The 16901-nt window shown below is 45.1% G+C and overlaps 1 protein-coding gene across 3 annotated transcripts in view; it reads right to left on the reverse strand.

The window, feature by feature from the left end:
* Positions 1–203: 203 nt before the first annotated feature.
* The window catches only part of cbln2b (cerebellin 2b precursor), a 56194-nt gene continuing 39496 nt past the window's right edge, over positions 204–16901 (reverse strand). The window contains exons 1-4 of one of the 3 annotated variants that reach the window (XM_048530222.2): positions 3532–4016; positions 2418–2922; positions 1548–1667; positions 204–1094 (exon numbers count right to left, since the gene is read on the reverse strand). In XM_048530222.2, the coding sequence (XP_048386179.1) occupies positions 897–1094; positions 1548–1667; positions 2418–2726 (627 nt within the window). In that variant the 5' untranslated portion in view covers positions 2727–2922; positions 3532–4016 and the 3' untranslated portion in view covers positions 204–896. Of the gene's footprint in view, positions 1095–1547; positions 1668–2417; positions 2923–3374; positions 3502–3531; positions 4017–16901 lie in introns of those variants that run through there. The other 2 variants (XM_048530221.2, XM_059646007.1) reach the window with 2 other exon arrangements.

The raw sequence follows: 16901 nt of genomic DNA on the forward strand, positions 1-16901 counted from the left end.
ACGTCAATTTTGGGCAGGTCATATATGTTATCTTGCGGGAACATGTTTATTTAAAATATTTAAAGAGAACTCCCGATTTACTGCCACTAAGAGCAAAGAAGAAATGCAAAAACTTTCAACTCCCTTTTTTAAAGTAGAGAGGCTTCTAAGTCAGTATTTGTCCGCGCGTGAGAGGAGCAATCGACAAATCATAAAAAAGCACATCATTAAATAACTGGGTCCATTTATTACAATCATTAGTGGTACGTCCCGTGATATTAATCTATACGTAACTCTGTTTTGTACTCAAGAGGTCGAAGAACACCAACCACAACACAAAGGAACAAGATCTGCGTTCAATTCGTGCAAAGAAACCTATTTTGTTTTCGAGAAAGCACCGGCTGACCCCACATAGAAACGGCACATGATTTGCCCCAGATTTTAAAAAAACACGCCACTAAATTTGGACTTGTTCTTTACTTAAGGCTAAATACGAACACGAAAGAAAGCATTGCTAGAACATTGAAATCAAACAAAAAATCTCTAACACTTTTTGTGTGTTTAAATTACGGCTGTTTCAACCGATCAAAGTCCACCACGGTTCGGTCCCTTTAGGTCAGTGATATCCGCCCGTGAGAAAATCCAGCTTGATTTGTCTAGCCAGTAGTCTGTCGCTGTCAATAAATTTACTTGATATTCCTATAGAGAGTACTGTCGCCAGAACTACTTCGAACCACGCTGGCCAAGGCGATTGTCAGCATTCAAATAAATCATTCTAATCGGTAGGTTAATCTGCCCCTATTTAGCAGTTTGGATGCTTTGTTTTTGGTCTAATAATCTGGTTCCGTTGCAAATAGCGGTCATGTACACGGGAGAGTTGGTCCTCAGGGGGAAAAAAATGGATAGGCGTCTCCCTTTTATAGAGGGAATACCAAAAAGCCAGAAAACGTCGAATACTTCCATCCTCCCATTAAGTTGCCTCTCTCGAGCTTTAAATAGACTTTGTCCTCTCTCTCCATGTTCAGAAGCACTCCGTTACTGGCGGCCTCCCGGGTCACGTCCTGGTCCCCGGCAAAAGCAGAAATAACAGCCCAGCCGTTTTGCATTAAACTGACCTGGACAGGGTGAAGGGAGTGAAGAAAGACAGAGATAGAAGGGAAGAAAGAACGCCTTTACAACTTTGACTTTTGCACGGACAAGTACCGGGGACAGCGCTTTCAAGTTACTGGCGAGCCAGTGACGCGTTAGAGGTCGTTAGCTGCCTCGCTGCGTTTTCTTATTGTAAAGGAACCTTTCATATTATGTTCGCACAAATAATTGGTTTCTTTCCCGTATTAAAGGCAAGTTAAAATCGCCACAGTCCCAGAGGACTGCTCCCACATTAGAGAGAGACAGTCTAGCCGCACAATCTGCAGCGATACGGGAACAAACTCCCTCCCATTCTGCAACCTATCGACTCCACTCATGTGCCGCCCATCTCCCAGTGGCTCGTTTTTACAGTTTACAATTGAACTACATCAGTTGCCCAGTGGCAACGACAGCCCAGCGGACAAAGAGCCCGTGTCTACCTGGATCGTCTGTCGGTTGTACACCTTGACCACGTGAAAGCTGAAACTGTAAATGCCCTTTCTCGGCGCCACGAAAGTGCCGGACCTCGTGTCGAAATGGTTCCCAATGTTAACTAAGACCTGCAAGAGAGCACAAAGCACCGGGCCATCTGAAATTGGAATCACACCAACACTTGAGGGGCTTAGCGAGGGAGGGAGACGTAGATACATTATTTAAGTCAATGAATAGTGTGCCGAGAGATCGGATTGTTGAATCTCTGAGATTCGGCTCGGTTTGACATGATAATAACACGCAAGGGAGAGAGAAGGGTACCCCGGCAAGTGTCAGCAGGGGATTCCCATTAGCCATGGGTTGACAGGGCCCGATAAATAAAACCATTCGGAAGGTTTGGAAGCTGCGCTGATAACGCGAGTAGACGAAACGAAACGTTGTTATTTTGTTTTGTTCTAAAGTTCACAATAACAAAACTCACAATACAGGCAAACTGGGCAGAAGGTCGTTCTGCAAAATAAAGTCCCGGCTGCCGACACACACACACACACAAAGTTTACAACTTAAATACAATTGTTTTTCTATCTATGAACTGGGCAGGGAAGAGAAATCTCACGGTTGCCCAAGCCTGTGATCAGCAACTTCGGAGCATTGACAGAAGTGGCTGGAGCCATTGACAGGGAAAGTCTTGCATTTGTGTCTGTGTTTCTGTTTTGACCAAAGCTTTCAGAACTCAATAAATGAGAGATGGCGAGTTGTCAGAGGGAGATGAGGCAGGGTGAGGGGTGAGAGGCAGATTTGCTAGGACGGCTGTTAGGGGTGAGAGAGAGACAACCTTTTGAGACTGGCTGAATGGGTAGGAGAACGGGCATACTTACATGGTCGAAGTAGATCGTCATGGTCCGGTTGCTCATCTCGGAGGGCTCGTGGTTGGTGCTGCGGACGGCGGAGAAAGCTACCTTAGCGCTCCCAGAGCGCACGGAGATCCCCAGCGAGGAGGTGACCGCCCCGTCCGACGACGGGTTCGAGTCGCACACCACCAGGCACTTCCCCTCCAAGACGATGGGCTCTGTGTCGTTCTGGGCGAGCGCCAGGCCAGTGCAGGCGAGGACCAGCAACAGCAGCACGGAGTCTCTCAGGGCGGTCAGCATGTTGGGAGAGTCGGGGCGGCCTGGGGGCAGATCCATACGAGATCCACCCACCCCACCCCCTTGTCGCTTAAAATCCTGTGCAGAAGCCCCCTCTTCCGCTGAAAACAAAGACCCCGATCGGAATTGTTTTGTTTTAAGAAAAACACCGTTTTCTTTCCTTGAACAGTCTCCTTACAATTGCTGCTTGCTACAGGGTGAAATAACGTCCTTCAGTTTCTTCGGATGACATCGCCTGTAACGAGACAGGATCAGTGCAAAGAGCAAAAAACATAGACACAGGCAGACAACCCAGTGCAGGTTGAGTACATCTTACTGACGGCGTGTACTCTGAATGAATAGCACTTGCTGCCCTGTCACTTTCCAGATTTATTTCCGCCACCCCCAACACTCTTTTTTAAAATTGTCAGCTTCCACCGTTCTGGCACCCTTTCCGAGAAACGAATTCTATAACTGAACCTTAGTCTGGCGTTGTCCCTCGTCCCAGCTCAGCGCATCATCAGTATCCCTCCCCCATCCTGCCCCTTTACAGAGTCTCTTCCCAGAGAAAGCCTGATGCATACCATTTGACCCCATTCAGAAAGCAAACAAACAGGAACAAGTAGTTGATATATTACGCCAGATAACCTGAGATTAAATAAACTGGAGACATGTCTTCACATTAAAAGCGGCCAAAGCTCTTCTTACCGTTTCTAATTGCGAATCGATCTCCAACTTAGACAAAATGTTTGCTGATAGCTCCCAGCGCCTTGTCTCTCAGCACTAAACCCGCGTACTACTTTGATACGCTTAAACATCACGCTTTACACCGTGAGCTAGATGCCCACGCTGGTGATGGTGTTACCTGGCAAATCCATGGTAGCATTGACAGTGTGATCACACTATCCCTCTCTCAAGCTGTGGTGTTAGGGTAATGAGCCGGGAATCTGTTGGCAGCAAAGGCAGCAGAGAGTCGCCCTCTCCCACACCCGACACCGACCCCGCCAAGACTCATCCTTAAACACACACACACCACACAGACAGACAGACTACAGACACGCCGCCAGCTACACGCACACATACACACATCGACCGGATCTCAACTATTATCAGTTACTGAGTCAGAGTAAGGGGCAATACACAGCTGCCTTTTAAATAAACCCTCTCCCGCCTCGTTCCTCGGCTCATTGTCAAATTGTGACCAAGTTGTCCCACAACTGTCTTCGATCCATCACTGTACTCGCACTTTTCCCTTTAAGATTTCCAGATAATTATGCAAGATTCCCCGAAGCTTGTTCTAGATCAGCAAGGTTTGCAGATACAATGCAAACTGACTATATATAACGATAGTGTGTGCATGTGTATGCACACAGATCCAATGTAGATACACACATGTATTCATACACATACACACTTTCATGTCCACAGATGCACACATAAAATAGAAATAAAGCAGACATCTAGGTAGTTGTATATTTAAACGCGCAGTTGAAAAATCAGTACAAAATGAAGGAAGTTCTCAAGTTTTTGTTTAAAACATTTAATTCCAAACACATTTTCAATGTCTGCCTTTTTGTGTATGCTGATGTAAATTATTGACACTTACAATCACGGGGCCGATTTTTAAAATGAAACGGTGTGGGGGTGGGGGTTTTGGTTCACTTGATTAGAAACATCAAAGCTTTCTCAAGTGCAATAAACTCCAATCTGGCAGGTTGTAATTACCCGACACATTCCGTCCCCCAGCTCTGCCTCGGCGGCAGACACCACCGCCATCATGTGGCTAAATGCTGAACTTCTCAATGATCACGCACAAGATCTGAATTGTTTCAGAGACAGTAGGAACTGCTGATGCTGGAGAATGTGAGATAACAACGTGTAGAACATGATGAACACAGCAGACCCAGCAGCATCAGAGGAGCAGGAAGGCTAACGTTTCGAGCCTAGTCCCTTCTTCAGAAACGATCTGAATTGTTACCGTCATTCGGCCCATCGTATCTCCATCAGCTCCCTAAAGGAACAAACATCATTGCCTAATGCCAACCTCCTGCTGTTTCCCATAGCCCCGTATACTACTTCTATACAAATGATCATCCAATGCTTCAGTTGAACCTGTCCCCGTCAAATTTCCTGATAGTGATTTCCGTACCCTAACTACACCTTTGCTTCTTTAGCAGAGCAGTTTGGATCTACGTCCTGTCACTCTTGTTTATTTTGTGAGCCGGCAGTTTCTCCTCTCTAGTGTATCCAGCTGGCTCTTGATTTTGAAATAAAAATCCCTATTAGACCTCCTCCTAAGCTTCATCTGAAAAAAAATCTCAACTTCTTCAATCTATTCTCGTGACTGAAGTCCCTCAACTTTGGAACTCGTAAACTACTCTGTGCCGTCTGCAATGTATTGAAATCCTTCCCACAGAACTGCACACAGTAATCCAGCTGAGATCAAACAATTATCTTTTGTTTTTTTTCCACAGGATGAGGATATTACCAGGATGGACAAGCATTTATTGCCCATCCCTAATCACTCAGAGGGCAGTTAAGAGTCAACTACATTGCTGTGGTCTGAAGTCACAAGCAGGCCAGACCAGGTAAGGATGGCAGTTTCCTTCCCTAAAGGACATTAGTATACCACATGGTTTTGTTTCCAACAGTTGGCAATGGATTCATGGTCATCATTAGACTGTTAATTCTGCATTTCAATGGAGTTAAAATTCCACCATCTGCTGTGGCAGAATTGGAACCCAAGTGCCCAGAACATTACTCCTGTCTCTAGGTTAACAGTCTAGTAATAATATCACTAGGTTGTCACCTCCAGTTATATAAATTCAAAATCACTCAGAGGGCAGTTAAGAGTCAACTACATTGCTGTGGTCTGGAGTCACAAGCAGGCCAGACCAGGTAAGGATGGCAGTTTCCTTCCCTAAAGGACATTAGTATATCACATGGTTTTGTTTCCAACAGTTGGCAATGGATTCATGGTCATCATTAGACTGTCTTGTCCTCTATGGATGCATTAATAAAATCAAGAATACTGTCTATCCGTCCTACCACATTCAATGATCTGTATACACACACTCACACACACATACACAGACACACACACACACACACACACATATATAAGAATTGTATGTCCTATTCTACATTGCCTTTCAATATTCATGTGATCAAAATGAATCACTTTAAATATTTCTGCATTAAAACTCTCCCGCCACCTCTCTGGGCACTCCACCACCTTGTCAATGCCCTTTCAGAAAGTCCTCACAGTTTACAATTCTTCAAAGTTTTGTGTCATCTGTTCCCACTCACAAATTAAACAAAAAGTATCTATAATCCACTTCATTATCCTCATCAACCCTGTTTGTCACTACTCAAAGAATTCGATCAAATTTGTAAGGCATTTCCTTCCCTTAAGAAAGTCGTGCTGACTATCCCTGACTAGTCCATGCCTTTCTAAGTAACAGTTTATCTGATCACTCAGGCTTGATTCTAACATTGTGCCTACCAATAAAGTATGACTAACAGGTCTATAATTGCTTAGCACTTTCTCTGTAATCTTTTTAAACAACAGAAACATATTTGCATTCCTTCAGTCCTCTAACACCTCACCTGTGTCTTGTGGACATTACAAAATAATCCTGCTATTTCCTCCCTGACCTCCTTCATATCCTACGGAATAATCCATCTGGCCCTGATGACTTATCTGCTTTCAGCATTCCAACTCCTCAAAAATTTCCTCTCTTGTTAAGATTATTTTGTCCCACATTTTACACTGCTCCCCTTGGATTACTACGTCATCCCTTTCTTTGATGAATATGGAAACAGAAAATACATTGAAAATTCTTCCTATGTCCTTCACATTTTCTCACAACCTGCACATCTTTAGCCTGGCAGACAAAACACAGGGAGAATATGCAAATTCTACACAGACAGTTGCCCAAGGGTAGAAATGAACATAGGTCTTTAGTGTTATGAAGCCACAGTGCTAACCACTGAACCACTATACTGCCCACTGTCTTGATATCCAATTGCCCCATCTTCATTTTCCAAAACTAAATCTAGAATTGCATCTCCTCTCATTGCTTAAAAAAGTCCTAGACAGAGTACATTAATTTTCATGCTCTTTGTCCCTTATATTGTTTGAAACGCAGTTGATATTGAGATTGTTAAAATCTCCAACAAATATTGCTCTCTTATTCCTAAAGGCCGGAATTTTTGACATAGATATTCTTCTATCTTTGTCTCTCACTATTTGAGGGTCTATAGTATATTCCTCATAGTATGGCTGCTGTTTATTTTTTATTCCTAAATTCAAAACATAAAGCCTTATTTGTTAACCTGTTTTTTATATCTTACCTTCTCATAACTGTAATTGCTTCTTTACCCAATATTGCTACCCCCTCCTTTTTTGTCACTCACTCTATCCTGCTTGAAAACTCTATATATAGGGATATTGAACTGCCAATTTTGCACTCCCCCACCCGCTTTAGCCAGGTTTCCATTACTCGTCATGTGTCTATCTGTGCCCTTAGTTTATCTGGATGAACACAGCAGGCCAAGCAGCATCTCAGGAGCACAAAGGCTAACGTGTGATGAAGGGTCTAGGCCCGAAACATCAGCCATTGTGCTCCTGAGATGCTGCTTGACCTGCTGTGTTCATCCAGCTTCACACTTTGTTATCTTGGATTCTCCAGCATCTGCAGTTCCCATTATCCCTTAGTTTATCTGCTTTGTTTGTAATTCACCTTGCATTGAATAATAAACAGCTCATGCCCATCAATTTCTATTGCTGGATGCTTTTTAATTCTTGTTCCTTTTGTCCTTCTAAGTCGCTAACTATATCACTAACTAATGTTTGACCTTCTGTTTTATGATCTGAATCTGATGCATCTAAGCCTATACTTTGATTTCCAATCTCTTGCAGTACTAACTTGAAACCTCACCAATGGATTAACAAAAACCTCTGTGAAGATATTTGTTCTAGCTCTGCCCAGGTGCAACCTGTCAGACTTGAACTGGTATCACTTTCCCCAGAAACGGCACCTGTGCCTCAAGAAGCTAAACCCCTCCCCTCCATTTTTCCAGCCAAGCATTCTTCTAATCTGTTCTCTTATTCCTGCTCTCGCAAGCACGTGGATTGAGGAGAAATCCCAACATTATACATTTGAGGTCCTATATTTTCATTTATCTCCTAAGATCCTATATTTAGCTTTCAGGCCTGCATCCCTTTGTTTAGTTACATCAATGTAATTATGTCTACTCTAAACACTGGAAAAGCAGCTGGTTTTTGCCAATATAACCCAGTGAGACTGAAAGCAACTTTTGACTGAGGCATAACAAGATAATGGCTAAGGCATGGAACTCACTGCAATTGAGATTGTTGGAAACTGGAGCTGGGCAATGTGTGGATTGCTTTATAGAGAGTTAGCATAAATCTAATGAGTCAAATGGTATCCTGCTGTAATTAAGGGTGGAACTCACTGGTCAGCACTGCTGCCTTGTAGCATCAGGACCTGGGTTCAAATCCACCCTCAGAAAACTGTATGGAGAGTTTGCATGTTCTCCCCATGCCTACATGGATTTCCCAATTATTCATTAACTTCAATCATCTGCAATATAAAGTTGTCCAGATGTGACCTACTAGTCTAAACGTCTAAAGGTGCTCTCTCACTGTTCACTATGTATTGTCAATTTATTGTATTCTGATATCATTTGGCATGTTGTATGACATTAGAAATGAAAATGTTGTGGAATGAAAATGTTGTGGAATGAATATCAAAGAGCCCTTATATTCTCTGCTGCTTTGGAAAAGTAATAATATATTTTTGTGCATTTTAATAACTCACATAATTGACCTTGGGTTTGATAATTACATGGAATATGATTGATGGCATTGGTTAGAAATCAATAATTGAAAATATAATAGTTTTGATCTTCTGTTAACACTTACAAAGCAATAAATGGTGAATTTTGCGTTTCGGTTAGACTACAATCACAATCAATGCTATCAGTCTTAGATTAGTATCTATGAAGTTGTTGAAATGGTTGTGAGAATCTGAAATACATTGTTTTCAAAGTTTTGGCAAAGATCTGTAGCTCGGGTTGTGAATGAGGTTGTTGACTTGCTTGTTGAGCTGGCTTGTTTTTGTTCAGATGTTTCATCATCATGCCAGGTAACATCATCAGTGGAGCCTCCGATGATGCAATGTTCTTCAATGCTGCTTGGAATTTATACTGTCTGGTCCGTTATGGTGAGTACTGTCATTTTTGGTTTTGATCTTTATAAGTTTGTATATGGAATCCCATTCTATATACTTTGTTGATTGAAGTATGGGTGCAGAACCATGTCTCTTGGAATTTCCATGCATGACTATGTTTGGCTTGGGCTACTATGGGCTCTTTTTCCCAGTTAAGCTGCTGACCTTCTTTGTCTGAATGTGCAGATATGAAGGAGAGTTCATTGTGTCATTTTGCTGCTGGCTGATGTTCATGTAGTCTGATGGCCAATTTCCTACCTGGCTGTCCGACGTAAAGTCTGTGGCAGTCATTGTATGATATTTTGTCAACCATTTTGGTTCTGCATGTTGTGGGAATGGGGTCTTTAATCCTTGAGTGTTTGTCGCAGAATGGCTGTGGGCTTATGAGCCATCATGATTCCTAGCGGTCTCAGGAGCCTTGTTGTCAGTTCCGTTACTTTCCTGATGTAGGGAAGTGTGGTAAGTGTGTTAGGTCGTACTGTATCCTCCTGTTGTTGTCTGTCATGTAGGTATCTGTTGATGAAGTTGCAGAGATAACTGTTTAAGGCAAGTGTCTTGTATATGTGTTCTTGCACTTCCCAGTGTAATTCTGGAGTATTGCAGTGTGTCCTGACCCTTTTAAATAGTGTCCTAATGCAATTTTGTTTGTGGGCGTCGGGGTGGTTGCTGTGGAAGTAGAGGATTTGATCAATATGGGTCACTTTTCTACATACCGGATCCACAGTTTAGATCGAATGCGGGGAGAGTGGTGTATTCTAGCCTTTACATGACTGCTTCTGCAGAATCCTGAGAAGGGTGACCCCACAGGTGTACCATTGATCTGTTTTTGTATTTGACCATTAAAGATGAAGTGTATGGTGAGGCAGAAGTCTAGTAATTTACGCATGTTGTCCTTGCTGATGGAGTTGCTGGTCTGTGTTCCTGCTTCCTCTAGTAATGTGGTCACTGTTTCTTTGGCTAGTGGGATGTCAATTGATGTGAATAAAACTGTGACGTCAAAGGATAACGTAATCTTGTGTTGCTGATTTTTATGTTCTTGACGGTATCAAGGAATTCTCGGGTTGAGTGGATAGAATGAGGTGATCTGTCTACTAGGTGTTTCAATCTCTGTTCTAGGTCATTGGCCAATTTGTGTGAAGGTGTGTCCAGTGGGGAGACAGTGGGTCTGAGGGGTCTGCCTGGTTTGTGTACTTTAGGCAGTCCATAGAAGCGGGGGATGTTTGTGCCTTCTGGTTTCAATTTCATAAAGTCTGACTTGGTCATCTGCCCTGTATTCAATAGTCGCTTCAGTGTCAGGGCGATGATTACCTTGCTGCAGTGTTGGGTCTATTGCCACCTGTCAGTCAATGCTTGTATCTGCAAGCAATGTCTGTCCTTTCTTAATGTAGTCTGGTTTGTACATAATGACGGTCATGCACTGTTTGTCTTTCCTGACATGTTCTTGTCTTTCCAGAGTTTGTCTAGGGCTTTTTCTCTCTGCTGTGTTCAGGTTGTCCCCTTTATTCCTTCTGTGTAGTGTCGTGATTGTAGTTTGTTGGATGGCTTGTTGTGTTTTGTCTGTGAATTTGTTGTCTTTTAATGTATTCTCCAGAGTGGCCATGAAGTCTGTTCTGCTCATATCTTTGTGGTAATAATTCAGTCCATGTAATAAGACATCTTTTTCAGTTTCTGTGAGTTGTCTGATAGATAGGTCTCCTATTCATGTGTCCAGTTTGTTGTTGTCCTTTTTATTTGTGGCGGATCAGTTTGGTCAGTACCTCCTGTAGTTCGTGCCTCTTCCCAGTTTTGGTTTTGTATTGATTGATGATGATGGTCTGTTCTAGGGTTGTAGTCCATCGCTGGTCCATTGAGTTTAGATACTGTGATTTTTGGTGCGCAATTTCTCAATCATACCTGTGGAGGTGGTTATGGGTATCATTAATCATTGCTTGTAGCTTTATGCTTCCATTCTGTTCAGCTGTTTTATATGCCTGTGGTTTGTTGAGTGGAGGTTTGTATTTCACACTGCAGGGCAGTTCCTGGTTCCTGAGGCATTCAGGGAGGAAGTGAAATTGTTTGCTGGGAGAGCTCAGTCAGTTGGTGACGGTTTTCCATTGTCTGGCAATTTTTAGTGGGTTACGCCTGTCATTGTTTAAGGTATTCACAAAGATCTGTAGCTCGAGTTTTGCACGAGGTTGTTGACTTTCTTGCTGATCTGGCTTGTGGGCATAGTAACCATAGTAGCCCAACCCAAACATAGACATGCATGGGAATTCCTCGGGGCATGGATTTCCACCCATTCTCCAATCTACAAACATAGAATTGGTCCCCATATATAAACCCATATAGTTCAAAACCAGAAATGATGGTACTCACCATAACAGACTGGACAGTATAAATTCCAAGCAGCATAGAATAATATCACTTCATCAGAGGCACCACTGATAATGTAATCTAGCATCGTGATGAAATGTCTGAACAAAGACAAGCCAGCTCAGCGAGCAAGTCAACAACCTCATACACTGTCTTCTTTATGAGGCTGGTGTTACCTTTCAACATCCCTGCTGGAGATTTTCTGACTGGGGATATCTTTTCATTGTATAGAATGGGCATGTTTTTATAGATAGTACTTACCTCATGTGACCTTCCTGATGCTCCAGTGGAAGAGAATTTCTTTGAAATAGTATTTTTTTTATTGAGCTGGAGTTCTTTTCCCTCCCCTGAGTGATTCCACAGTTGTGAGGAGAGGTTAGAAAGTTGGAAGGAAAGCATTTTTCATCACAATGTTCCAGCTACCATGATTTGATAGACCATTTGATCTTGTCAGCCATCAATATGAATTGCAGTGCCTGGTTAGCAAAGAAATTATTCAATAAGTTACATTTTTGCTCCAATCCTTGCGAAGATTAGTTATTACATAAATGCTCCACTGACTGTTTGTGGACTTTGGGAAGTCTTGGATCACTGGATACTGTAAATGTTGTGGGCCCTGGCAACGTGCTGCTTCCCTAGCCAAGCTCTTCCAGTACAGTTACAATACTGGCATCTACCCAAAAATGTGGAAGATTGCTCCGGTATGTCCTATACATAAAAAGCAGGACAAATCCAACCCGGTCAATTACAACCTCATCAGTCTACTGTCAATCATCAGTAAAGTGATGGATGAATTTCAAAGGTGAGGTGAGAGTGGCATCAAGGCTGAATTCGACCGAGTGTGGCATCAAGGAACCCTAGCAAAACTGGAATCAATAGATATCTGAGCGAAATTCTTTGTTGGATGGAGTCATACCTGGCGCATAGGAATATAATTGCAGTGTTGGTCAGTCACCTGAACTCCAGGATATCTCTGCAGGAGTTCCTCAGGGTACAGTCTAGGTCCAACCATGTTAAGTTGCTTCATCAAAGACCTTCCCTCCATCGTAAGGTCAGAGTGGCATTGTTCACAGACATTCACCACGATTTGCAAGACCTCAGATATTGAAGCAGTCCATGTTCAAATGCAACAAGATTTGGACAATATCCAGACTTGGCCTGACAAGTAGCAAGTTCCATTTGTGCCACACAAATGCCAGGCTATGACCATCACTAAAAACAATCTCACCACTTCCCAATGACATTCAATGAATCCTCCACTATCAACAGCCTGAGGTTCACCATTGACCAGAAACTCAACTGGACTCACCAGATAAACACAATGGCTACAAAAGCAGTTCAGAGCCTGGGAATACTGCACAGAGTAACTCCAATCATTCAATGTTATTCGTAGGGTGGTTTTGACCCAGTGATCTTGCAGGCACAGCTGCCAATATATTTCCAAGTCAGCGTGATATGTGACTTGGAGAGAAATTAACCACCAATGATGTTCTGATGATCCTTGTCCATTGTGTCTCACAGAATATTTTGTAGATAACACACACTGCAGCTACAATATCCTATCCACTGTTAAGAGTAGGTACTAAAGCTTGAATTCATACGGAAAGTTTTGTTCTGAACAGTAACTTGTTTCCTGAGTATTGCTGAGTCACTTGTGATCTTCATGTTTGTAAAATGCATGGTTTTAGTTGTTCATATGTAGAATTTTCCCAGATGACCACATCTGGTTCCTTGTGGCATTGCTGTCTCTATCAGTTTGTGGAACTGTGTAAGTTTGTACAAGGCAATTCACTTCCACTGACCCCACTTCATCTTTGGTCTGAGTAGGTCCTATCCACTGATATGTGGTGTATGTACCACAAAATACCCACAAGGTAAATGTGGCAATGCTTTGTTATCTCTCATAACATCAGGAATCGGGGTGGATGTCACAGTATGAAAAATCTAATAGACATTTATTACAACTGACAATTGTGTACAAACATTACATTCCTCAGGCATGCAAACTCACCTAATATTAAGTTATTAAAATGCATTAGAGTAGCATTCTTCATATAGAAGTCATGTTTCAAGTAATTTGAGGTAAGAGGAAGAATAAGACCTTTGTACCATTAGTTTAAAAGCTATCATCCAATAGTCATGTCATGAAGAAGTTTCTTAAAAGCATAATCTTATACTGACCTTCTGATATAACACAATAAATAATGGTAGATGATGTAGCATTTTTGGTGTTGGTTAGCTTTGATGCTGAATAGCTGGTTTGTGATGCAAAGTGATATCAGTAGCATGGATTCAATCTCTGCAGAGGCTGAGGCTACCATGAACGCCCTGCCTTCTCGACGCCACCCCTTGCCTGAAGCATTGTGATCCTCAGGTTAAACCACCACTTGTTGGCTCTCTTTAAAGAAAGAGCAGCCCTGTGCTCTTTTACGACTGTGGCAACTTTGCTTTTACCACAATAAAATATCTACATAAGGGACACTGTTCTTAGAAAAAAAGAAGGCATATTGCATGATGGACAGAAGTAAAACTGCATTTGGTTAGACTTCTGTGATAATGGGAACTGCAGATGCTGGAGAATCCAAGACAATAAAATGTGAGGCTGGATGAACACAGCAGGCCCAGCAGCATCTCAGGAGCACAAAAGCTGACGTTTCGGGCCTAGGCCCTTCATCAGAGATGGGGATGGGGTGAGGGTTCTGGAATAAATAGGGAGAGAGGGGGAGGTGGACCGAAGATGGAGAGAAAAGAAGATAGGCGGAGAGGAGAGTATAGGTGGGGAGGTGGAGAGGGGATAGGTCAGTCCAGGGAAGACGGACAGGTCAAGGAGGTAGGATGAGGTTAGTAGGTAGGAGATGGAGGTGCGGCTTGGGGTGGAAGGAAGGGATGGGTGAGAGGAAGAACAGGTTTTTTGCAACTCTCTTGTAATCTCTTCAGCCTTGAAACTGCTCGACCATGTCCTGAAGCAAACCAGGTACCACAGCCACATCACCTTCCTCAGCACCTGCCTACGGAACCGGACCATTCCCATTGGACTACAGTCTACATTCAGGCCTTCCCAATTTGGCCCCAACCGTGACCACCTCTACACCCAGAATATCCAAACCCTGCAGAAGCGTTTCTCCCTGCGAGTCCTGAAACAGACGCTCGCAGCCATGCGCCGGCACCTCCAGGCACTCCAATCCAGCCTGCCCCAGCTGAGAGCCTCCCTCTCCCAGACCTGCAGAGGACCTCTGCTGTTTTTTATCCTCTGCAGGATCCATAGACTGAACACCCAGTTCTACTCAGCTTTACTGGACACCAAAAATTGTAAGTACAACAATATCACTGGCCCCTGCCACCCACAAGAGGATTCCCGCGCCTCCCAAATCCCGAGCCTGTCCCTGCCCGTCCCCCACCATGCACCCGCCGCCATTGACCATGAGGACACAGCCGGGTCCCCACCGATGACTTCATATCCGCCTCTGCCGGCCACACCACTTCCGGGACGGCTGCTGCAGTGACTGCCTCCACTTCCAGTTACAACACCTCACACACCACTCTCACCGCAGCTGCTGGCTCCCATCTCGCTCCTCTAACCGGCGACGGAACCCCGCCCACGGCCGACGCCGACAGAACCCCGCCCACAGCTGACGACCTCATCGCCCCACCCACAACCTCCACAGCCAGCAACCCCAGAGGAGACAGCCACACTGAGCCCTGCCGCATCTTCACCATCCCCCCAGACCTTCCATTGACTGAGGACGAATGGTCAGTCCTAAGCAAGGGGCTCACATTTGTCCCCCTACAACCACACATCAACGAATACCAGTCACGGTTGGACACAGAACAGTTTTTCCGCCGCCTTCGCCTCCACGCTTACTTCTTCAACCGGGAACCTAACCCTCCTTCCACTGACCCCTTCGCCAGCTTCCAACACAAGTCCTCCTCCTGGACACCACCCTCAGGCCTCCTACCTTCCCTCGACCTCTTCATCTCCAACTGCCGTCAAGACATTAACCGCCTCAACCTCTCCACCCCTCTCACCCACTCCAACCTCTCCCCCGCAGAACGGGCAGCCCTCCGCTCCAACCCCAACCTCACCATCAAACCCGCAGACAAGGGTGGCGCAGTGGTAGTATGGCGCACTGACCTCTGCATCGCCGAGGCCAAACGCCAACTCTCCGACACCACCTCCTACCGCCCCCTCAATCATGACCCCACCCCCGAGCACCAAACCATCATCTCCAACACCATTCATGACCTCATCACCTCGGGAGACCTCCCACCCACAGTCTCCAACCTCATTGTTCCCCAACCCCGCACGGCCCGTTTCTATCTCCTTCCCAAAATCCACAAACCTGCCTGCCCTGGTTGACCCATTGTCTCAGCCTGTTCCTGCCCCACCAAACTCATCTCCACCTATCTGGACTCCATTTTCTCTTCTTTGGTCCAGGAACTCCCTACCTACGTCCGTGACACCACCCACGCCCTCCACCTCCTCCAGGACTTCCAATTCCCTGGCCCCCAACACCTCATTTTCACCATGGACGTCCAGTCCCTATACACCTGTATTCCGCATGCAGGTGGCCTCAAGGCCCTCCGCTTCTTCCTGTCCCGCAGGCCCGACCAGTCCCCCTCCATTGACACCCTCATCTGCCTAGCCAAACTCATCCTCACCCTCAACAACTTCTCTTTCGATTCCACCCACTTCCTACAGACAAAGGGGGTGGCCATGGGCACCCGCATGGGCCCCAGCTACGCCTGCCTCTTTGTAGGTTACGTGGAACAGTCCCTCTTCCGCACCTACACAGGCCCCAAACCCCACCTCTTCCTCCGTTACATTGATGACTGTATCGGCGCCGCCTCTTGCTCCCCAGAGGAGCTCGAACAGTTCATCCACTTCACCAACACCTTCCAACCCAACCTTCAGTTCACCTGGGCGATCTCTAGCACATCCCTCACCTTCCTGGACCTCTCAGTCTCCATCTCAGGCTACCAGCTTGTAACTGATGTCCATTTCAAGCCCACCGACTCCCACAGCTACCTAGAATACACCTCCTCCCACCCACCCTCCTGCAAAAATTCCATCCCCTATTCCCAATTCCTCCGCCTCCCCCGCATCTGCTCCCACGATGAGGCATTCCACTCTCGCACATCCCAGATGTTCAAGTTCTTCAAGGACCGCAACTTTCCCCCCACAGTGGTCAAGAACGCCCTTGACTGCATCTCCCACATTTCCCACAAAACATCCCTCACATCCCGCCCCCGCCTCAACCGCCGAAAGAGGATCCCCCTCGTTCTCACACACCACCCCACCAACCTCCGGATACAACGCATCATCCTCCGACACTTCCGCCATCTACAATCCGACCCCACCACCCAAGACATTTTTCCATCCCCACCCTTGTCTGCTTTCTGGAGAGATCACTCTCTCCATGACTCCCTTGTTCGCTCCACACTGCCCTCCAACCCCACCACACCCGGCACCTTCCCCTGCAACCGCAGGAAATGCTACACTTGCCCCCACACCTCCTCCCTCACCCCCATCCCAGGCCCCAAGATGACATTCCATATTAAGCAGAGGTTCACATGCACATCTGCCAATGTGGTATACTGCATCCACTGTACCCGGTGTGGCTTCCTC

The sequence above is a fragment of the Stegostoma tigrinum genome, chromosome 5 (genome assembly GCF_030684315.1).
Source record: "Stegostoma tigrinum isolate sSteTig4 chromosome 5, sSteTig4.hap1, whole genome shotgun sequence".
In the NCBI taxonomy this organism is placed as follows: Eukaryota; Metazoa; Chordata; class Chondrichthyes; order Orectolobiformes; family Stegostomatidae; genus Stegostoma; species Stegostoma tigrinum.